We start from the raw sequence: 8,869 nt of genomic DNA, 5'->3' as shown, positions 1-8,869 counted from the left end.
GGGCCAAAGGCAGGCGCCAAACCGCTGCGCCACCCAGGGATCCCCCACTGGACCCTTTTTCTTGCCCTCACTGAGCCCTTCCCTCCGCCTCCACTGAGCCGGGTCACTGAACACCCTCCTCACTCCTTCCAACTCCTCCTCCCTCTTCCTCATGAGCCTGGTACACCGTCATGGACCACTCCCCTCTCTGAGCCCCTTTGAGCCAAACTTTCTCACCCATGAGTCCCCATCAATCAGTCTAAGGTACCTGAGAGCACTTAGAGAACATGGTGGGGGGCAGGCCTCCCTAGTCCTCCTCCCCATGAAGCCCTCCTCCTCACCAAGTGAGTGCAGCTCCCCCATCAGCCTCCTCTTCAGGCTGAGGCAGTTGGCACACTGGCTACACATTTTTGGCAAGTCCTCCTGAGATGGATTTGCTGGGTTTCTTCCCAATCAGTTTTAGAACTGGTCTCTGGCCTCCAGTCCCTGCCCCCGCCCACAACAGATATCTCTCATCTCTCATGGCACCTTCAAATGTATGGAAACGGAGGCAGGGCCATGGTGTCTGAGTGTTTGGAGGCAATAAAGCAGGGTCACTTCTTCTCCAAGGAAAAATGGGCAGGGCTCAGTCTTTTTCTTTCTTTCTTTTTTTTTTTTTTAAACATTTTTAAAAAGATTTCATTTATTTATTCATAGAGACAGAGAGAGAGAGGCAGAGACAGGCAGAGGGAGAAGCAGGCTCCATGCAGGGAGCCCAACGTGGGACTCGATCCAGGGTCTCCAGGATCACGCCCTGGTCTGCAGGCAGCGCTAAACCGCTGCGCCACCAGGGCTGCCCAGCAGGGTTCAGTCTTATGATTTTGCCAAGATGACTAAAGTCCCATTTAAGGAGGGTCCCTCAATGACGAGAGACCCAGGTATCTGAGGTCCCAGAGGGCATAAATGGCCCACCTGGTCTCATTCAGTGGTCCAGATTCAGCCACTGACCTGCAACGGAACCTTGGGCAAGGTACCACTGCCCCTTCTGGGGCTGTTTCCTCCTCTGTTTCTAGATGTGGGGATATCTATATTTTGGGAGGAGCAAACAGAAAGAATTGCAAAGAATTTTGCACACCATGGGGCCTGGGGCTCCTTTGTGAAAGCCATGCCAGGCTCAGCGGGTGCGCTGTAGGTTGTTCTGCAAGCCAAGGACTTCCTTGGCGGGGAACCAACAGGGCCAGATCCCCACCAGGACGCCAGCCACCCCTCTACATTAACCTCGCCACTGACCAGGGAGATTAGAGAAGGGGTCCTGGCGAGACTGGTGGTCCAGACCAGGCAGAACGCATTAGGCGGTGCGGTTCGGGAAGGAGCACTGCGCAAGGAGTCAAGTCTCCTGAGTTCTAGTCCAGACTCTCACCCGCACACGGTGTGGCCTCAGGAATCCCCGCCCTCCGCCCCACCCTACGCCGCGAGGGGACTGGAGTCCATGATTTCTAAGCACCAGTTACCAGAGCTTATGCCTCAGGGACCAGAGCAGAGAAGATGCAGTTCTCTTTCACCCCAAATTTTGGGGGAGGTGGATGGGGATCGGATGCCCCCGCAGGGCAGAGCCGGACGAAGGACCAGGGACCCGAAGGGTTTGGGCAGGGTCCTGAGCAGGCGGGGCCGGGGAGGCGGGTTCGGGACTGCCAGTCTCTGATTGGCTGTGCCGCCCATCGCCCCGCCCCGTGCGCTATAAAGCTCGCCCGCGGCCGGCGCGGGGGCTGCCGCGGCATCTCTCTCGCGCGCACGGCGTCGGTCTTCCCCCTCGCGGGGGGCAGCTGGCCAGACCCGCGGACCGACCGCTGCAGGCCGCCGGGGGGCGGGGGATGCCGGGCTGCCGCATCAGCGCCTGCGGCCCGGGGGCCCAGGAAGGGACCGCGGAACCCGGGTCCCCGCCGCCGCCGCCCCGGGAGCTCCTGTCGTCCCCTCAGCCCCCGCCCCCAACTCCGACCTTGACTCCGACCCCCGCTCAGGTCTCGTCGCCGGCCGACGCGGCCCCGGCGGAGGGGCAGGAGCTGCAGCGCTGGCGCCAGGGCGCTAACGGGGGCGCCGGGGGCACCGGGCCGGCAGGGGGCGCGGCGGCAGCGGCGGCGGCGGCGGCGGGGGCGGGGGGCCGCGCGCTGGAGCTGGCCGAAGCGCGGCGGCGACTGCTGGAGGTGGAGGGCCGCCGGCGCCTGGTGTCGGAGCTGGAGAGCCGTGTGCTGCAGCTGCACCGCGTCTTCCTGGCGGCCGAGCTGCGCCTAGCGCACCGCGCCGAGAGCCTGGGCCGCCTCAGCGGCGGCGTGGCGCAGGCCGAGCTCTACCTGGCGGCGCACGGCTCGCGCCTCAAGAAGGGCCAGCGCCGCGGCCGCCGCGGCCGCCCGCCCGCGCTGCTCGCCTCGGCCCTGGGCCTGGGTGGCTGCGTGCCCTGGGGCGCCGGGCGCCTGCGGCGGGGCCACGGCCCGGAGCCCGACTCGCCCTTCCGCCGCAGCCCGCCCCGCGGCCCCGCCTCCCCCCAGCGCTGACCTCGGCGCCGGGCCGCAGGCCCCCCGACAGGCGGTCGCGGAGGTGCCGACGACGGACCGGCACGGCGGCTGGATGCACGGCGTCGCCGGCGAGGATGGACGAACTGACAGACCCCAGGAAGAGACAGTCGGGGGCCGGGGGCCCAGTGAAGGAGGCTGAGGTGCGGTCTCAGCGGCTGGCGCGTCTGAGGGGGCGGGCGGGGCGGCGAGTCCCCCTTCCCTGGGGCTTCTGGAGGCCTCCGGGTCCCTAGTGGAGCCGGCCACTTTGCTTCTGCCTCTCCCAGCCCTCTCGGGGAGTGAGGTGGTTGCAGAACGTCCCCACTGTAGAGCTGGATAAACTGAAGATGCTCAGGTTCCGGGAGGGGCTTGCCGGCAAACTTTTTCCCAGCTGGAGCCTGCGGCACTGACGCAGGCCTCCCCCCTCCCCGCCCCCAGTCCCCCGCCCCCCGCCCGCGTTGCCTTTCCTGGGTCCCTTGTGGCTGTCAGGAGAGTCTTGCCCTTGAGACTGCTGCTTTCTGGAACTGCCCAGCTCCACACCTTGGGGAGGACAGAATAATGAGGTCCCGGGATGGAGTAGGGGTTGGGCCAGCGACGTACCCCCGAGTTCTCTCCCTAAGCCCCTGTTTCCCATTTGAGGGGATGGAATCCCAGAGAAGTTGAGGATTTGTTTCCATCATACTTAGGCCCTTCCACTTCTAGGAGGCAGATCTTTTCTCACGCTCAAGCAGTTTTGCCAAGCGTACCTCCTGACGTAGATAACCAGGGTAGGGTGTTTGGTAACTGCCTAACGCTGCACCTGCTCTCCTAGGGGCCGGCTCCTAACTGTCTCTAAGATGGCTCTGCCAGGAATGGAGCCAGGTTACATCCTTTAACAGGCCCCAAGGGGGCAGGTATGTCATCTGCTTCTAGAAAGGGGGGCCTTAAAGGGCCAGACCTGAAATGAGATTGACTTCTCTTCCTGTCCACATGCCCTTCAGGAACCACCGGCCCCTACTCGACCCCCTCCGCCGTAAAGGGCCAGGCTGCTGCTTTGCTGCTCATCAGCTGATTGGACTTCAACCTCCCTTTTCTGTCTGTGAAGTGCTTATCCTCACCTCTGGGAAGGGCTGTAGTGAGGTTAACACAGAGCAGAGGTCTTCTCCCCCCCTTAAGTGGAGGAATGCTTTATTTTTTTAAAATCACACCTAGAAACAGGCAGTGCTGTTGCTGGTGGAGCTAGGAGCTACTTTTTAAAGTCCTCATTTTATGGAGTGGCAAGGTCACATGTCACGACTGGACAGAACTAGGTCCTAGGCCTGTGTGTGTCCTTCCCATAGTGTCTCCTCCCTGCCCACGGGCAGGGGCTCCAGAGAGCTGGTGTGCAGCCCGTCTGCTGTGTGACCTAGAACAGCTCTGCCTCCTCTTTGGGCCAGTTTCCTCAGTCCCTCTCTGTACACAGCTGTCCTTCCTCATGTCAGGGCTTGGGAATAGGGAAGAGAGGGTAGGATGAGAACTCCAGAGTCACAGGAATCTGGTTTAATTCTAGAGTCTTGAGGGTCAGGTGCATTGTTCTGAAAGGCAGAGCCCCAGGGGCCCTAACCTAAAGTCTCATCAGCACTTCCTCTCTTTCTCCTCAGGTACCAAACTTTAGGGCTGCTTTCTGACAACCAGGCCTTTCCAAACTCATTCTTATAGGGAAGGGAAGTCCAGGAGGCAGTCTCAGGGAGTCTTAGTGTGGGGGCCAGGAGAGCAGTGAGGGGCCCTGGGATCCTCTGGCCTCCGTGGAAAGGGAGAACCTTCTGAAGCTACTTAGTTCATTTAGGGTCTAGAAGCCCAGAGAGGACAAGGACTTCTTGGAGGTGACAGTGAGGAGCTCAAGCTGCAGCACTGGGCTGCAGCCAGCACTGTTCATTTTCTGTGTTGTACAGGAGAGGGGCATTTGGTCCAGAGAAGCTTTTAGCTAATGGTGTAAAGTGCTCTGTGCCATGACGATGTTGCCTTTCTCTGGGATTTATTGGTCATCAGCTTTGTCCCGATTTGGAGGAGGTGGGGAGGGAGGAATTAGAGATGGCTCTTGCTGAGAAAGTGATGCATGTCTGTGGGAGATGGTGATTGGTCCTAGTGTCACAGGCAGTTCTGTCCCCCTCCCCCCCTGCCAGATGTCCCACTGCCTCTCACCAAGGGCCTTGGCCCAGGCATACAGTGCTCAGTGACTTGAACTCACGATTCAGTGCTCTGCCCACTATTTCCCCAGCCAGCTAATAAAAGCGACTTCCCCACCCCTGTCTGGCCCACCCAACCCCGTCTGGGAGGCTCCATTTTTTCCTCAGTGTAATCAGTCCAGGGGCTCAAGAAGGAACACTGATTCAGAGGGTCTCTGCTTTTAAGGGTTGGTGTCTCCCAGCTCTCCTCGAGGCAACCATCCCTGGTGGTAACTATCCCAGGGGTCCCTCTGGGACTGGGCAATTTGTGTTGTTGGAAGGCTTCACAAATAACTATAGCCTCTGGTCTGGTGACTGACACAGCATCCCCCACCCCCTTCCCAGCTTCCTGAACACTTTAAAAAAAATTTGAGAGAGAGAGAGAGCATGAGCAGAGAGGAGGGGCAGAGGGAGCGGGAGAAGCAGGGTCCCCACTGAGCAGGGATCTCGCTGTGGAGCTCGATTTCAGGGCCCTGGGATCATGACCTGAGCCTGAGCTGAAGGCAGACGCTCAACTGAGCCACCCGGGTTCCCTTCCTCAATACCTTGTTGATGGCCACAGCCCTGGGAATCTTGAGAATATCGATGGCCAGCACTGAATCTGGGATTTCAGCAAAGGGAAATAAGAACAGGAGCCCTTCTTCAGGCCAGTGCTTAGGGCTGGGAGAAAGTTCATGGTTCTAATTTAAACTTGCCCCTCCCCTTGGATAAGCCTTTTCCTCTTTTGGAGGCCCTAACCAAGCGGAGGCGTCTCTGGGTGGCGCCACCAGAGGGCAGTGTGGGGCTGCTTCCCGGGGAGTGGGGGCGTGGCCTGGAGCAAGCTAGGTTTCCCAGGGTCCCCGCCCCCGACCAGCCCCCTCCCGTCACGCAGAGCCTTCCTTCAAGCAGGTCTTGGGTTTTAAGGTCTGTCAGAACGAGCGGGTATGGCGGTCATTCAGAGAAGGGGCGTAAGGTTGGGCCTGTGGTTGGGCCGGGCCTCGGACCTCAAGAAAAAGGTTCACGAGGAAAGACTTTCCTGGAAAAAGGTCGCCCTGGTTGGCAGTCACCGTCTGAGTGAAAGGCTGTAGTCCTTTTCGCTCCTCACAGATTTGTTACACCGATCATTGATCAGAACATCCCATTCTTCAGCCACCTGGGGACCAGGGAGGCTTCCTAGAAACTAGGCTTAAACAACAGGTCATCATGACCAAGGTGCTTCCAAGCCTGTAGTAGGCAGTCTCTAGGAGGCTTCCCTGCCCCCCTATTCCCACCTGCTGGGTCCCTAGAGAAAACCCAATAGCCAGGCTTCTCAGATTGAGAGGCTCCCTGCTTTACAGCCCAGGGAGGAGACATTTGGGAAAGCTGGGAGATCCCCAGCCTATTTCTTCCTCTACTAGTCCTTGAACTTCCATTAGTCCAAACCCTGGCCAAGTTCCTTGGTTCTGAAATATATTAATCACCTCCACGCTAGGCACTGTGCTGAGCACTTCACACCCTTTATCTCTTATAATCCTCTCAGCTACTCTGCAAAGTAGGGGTTATTATCCTCATTTCCATGGATGAGGAAACTAAGGATCAGGGAGGGCAGATGACTTGCTCAAGGATATAGAGCCTGTAAATAAGAGGTCCTTTAAACATTAGTCTATGTGCTTTTCATTTATCAGGCTAACAAGGGCTCCATTTGAGGGGGTTTCTGGGCTCTTACTCTTTAAGTCTGAGTACCGTGACCCCTGAACCTCAGATCTGGGAAGGATGTGATGAGATGCTGGGAGGGTGGCAGAAAGTGCAACCCCATCACCACCACCAAGGTCTGGGCACACCCCTAGAAGTTGGCTCCCTACCCTGGTTGTCTGGGCTCTGGGGGGGTGAGTCAGGCTGAGTCAGCACACCTTGCTTCAGGCAAGGGCCAGCCAACGATGCTCAGGGCCTGGGCTTGCCTTGGAGGGTTACCTCCTCTCTCTGCACACCTAGTTAGAATGTTGGGTGCCCAGGAGAGCAAACAGCCTGGGATGGCAGAGGAGGAGGATGACAGGCTCCATGGTGGGGGCAGGAAGCGCCCCTAGTTTGGAATAAGACAGATCTGGGGTTCAGTGTTTGCCTGTAATTTCTCAGCTGAAAGACCTCGGGCAAATGACTTCCCAGTTTCATGTGTATGTGTATGTTTTGTTGGGGAGCTGGAGAGGAGATAACTCCTGACTATTGAATGGCACGTGGTGGAGATTCATAAATGTTTGATAGATCCAATCTACCTAGCCCAGTAGAGGCTGCCAGGACAGAGCCCCCAGGCAGTGTGGGCCTTTGCTTCCCCAGAGCATCGCCATATCAGGAATCCCTGGAACAATCCCCCTTCTCCCCCCACTGTGGGCTCTGGGGAACTCCATAAGGGGAGAGGTGGTGGAGGGGCAGGCCTTTCTTCCCAGGAACATTCCATTCCAGCTGCTCAGACCAGTGGGGATCCCAGCCAAGGACAAGGCCCAAGGGAACCTCTGCTTACCCCAGAAGCCCCCATCCCTTCCAGAGCAGGAGCCAGTAGAGCCCTGTTCCATAATATTGCTCTGTACCTTCTATCCACAATGGTCCCTCTTGACGCAAATGTCAAATGTCGAAGAGTTTGGGTGGGGTTGGGTGGCTGCGGGAAGAAGGTAATTAAAGCTCTTGAAATGATTCTTTCTAGCTCCTCCCAGCTCCTCAGAGCCTCCACTCTATGGATCTGGACTCCTGGATTCTGCTTCTGCTCCTGGGCACCTCCTCCAGGAAGACGTCCCACAACCTTAAACAAATTGATCCCGTATGATCTTGGCACCATCCTCCCATCATGGGGGCCTTGCACTCAACGGCGGCCAGGTGCTCGGTTCTGGGGAAGGTGCCTGTAATCTAAGCCACATTTGACTTTGGCTGACACTGTGTGATTGGAAATGTTACAACAGGTCCTCTGAGTTGCAATCAGATTATTTAAGAAAGCAGCAAACATTTCAGTGTGAAAATGAAAAGGCTTTCTTTTAAAATAGAGTTGTCATTCTTAAGTCACAGCGCAGCTGGGGTCTCCATTGTGGTCGATGTCATTGCTTCTCACCCTGACAATGCTGGGAGGTCTGTTTGAGGGGAAATATTGGTCTGAGAAATCTGTTTCCCTCCTTCACTTGCCCTCTCTGCCTAGGGGTGTGCCTTTGGGCCCCTCAGAAAGATGATCGCTGCTGGCTCCAAGGGGAGGGGCACCTCATTCTCAGGGAGAGGTGGTGGCAACCTAAACATTCAAAACAAAGTTTTAAATGAAAAAAAAAAGGAGCATATTTATTCAAATATCCTGAAAATATAGGGAAGGGGGCGGGGGGCACATTTACTCACATACAACCCAGAACTTGTATTCCGCAAAATGAATGTATATTGAATCAGTCCCCTGATTTATACATTCAGGAAGAATAAATTTCAGTGACGTGAGACAAAGGCATGTGGTTTTGAGGTTGACTTTGCCAAGTGTCCCTACTGCCCTTCCTTTGTGTGTGTCTCTCACGACTCTTTAAGTTGGCAGTTCCTTGAGCAGCTTTGGTTTAGCTTGGGTCAGCAGTCTGGCCCTGTGGACTGGTTTGCAGAGTGCTTTCCCCTTGATCTGGCTCCAGGCTGACCCTCCCTGGGAAGTCTGCCCCAGTTAAGGATGGGATGAGGAAGCTAGGGGGTGGGGGGTGCATACATGAGACCGTGTCACATGGAGAAGGTGGTGCATGTCTGTGATAATGTGACAGCATGAGGATTGGCGGGGGGGTTGTGTGTGACTGTGATGGTGATGATAGGGACCTGTTTGTGAGTCAGGGCCCCAGCAGCAGATGAGCCACCCTCAAACTGGGAAGAGATTAAAAAAAAATTATTTCCAAACAGGTGGGCTTAAAAAGAGAACAAGGGATGGGTGCATCTCTCTGGGGCTAGCAAGAGTGGGGAGCCTTTACAGGGAGAAGGGGGAGGCGGAGGGAGGGCACAGGACCAGAGAGGGTAGCTGTGTGGAGGGCACCCCTGACAGGAGCAGTGGTCTTTGACAGAGATGCAGCCAACTATGGCAGCCTGGTGCAGGGGGGGTGGGGTGGGGAGAGATAGCAGGCGGACAAAACACCCCATTCTCCTCCTTTCAGTCTCCTGCTGGGGCCTCTCATTGCCTGAACTCAACAGGAAGGTTGAGAACAAGAGAGCCATTGATACACAGTCCACAGAGGG

General features: G+C 57.1%; 1 protein-coding gene across 1 annotated transcript; it reads left to right on the top strand.

The window, feature by feature from the left end:
- Window positions 1-1,703: 1,703 nt before the first annotated feature.
- On the top strand, window positions 1,704-8,114 carry TRNP1 (TMF1 regulated nuclear protein 1). The gene is made up of 2 exons (XM_072750656.1): window positions 1,704-2,668; window positions 7,341-8,114. Exon 1 carries the CDS (start codon window positions 1,830-1,832, stop codon window positions 2,505-2,507), a length of 678 nt encoding a protein of 225 aa, XP_072606757.1. The 5' UTR covers window positions 1,704-1,829; the 3' UTR covers window positions 2,508-2,668; window positions 7,341-8,114.
- The last annotated feature ends 755 nt before the right edge of the window (window positions 8,115-8,869 follow it).

This window comes from Vulpes vulpes, chromosome 2 (assembly GCF_048418805.1).
Source record: "Vulpes vulpes isolate BD-2025 chromosome 2, VulVul3, whole genome shotgun sequence".
NCBI classification, from domain to species: Eukaryota; Metazoa; Chordata; class Mammalia; order Carnivora; family Canidae; genus Vulpes; species Vulpes vulpes.
Note: the sequence above shows the minus strand (reverse complement) of the source record. Positions and strands in the feature narration are given on the sequence as shown.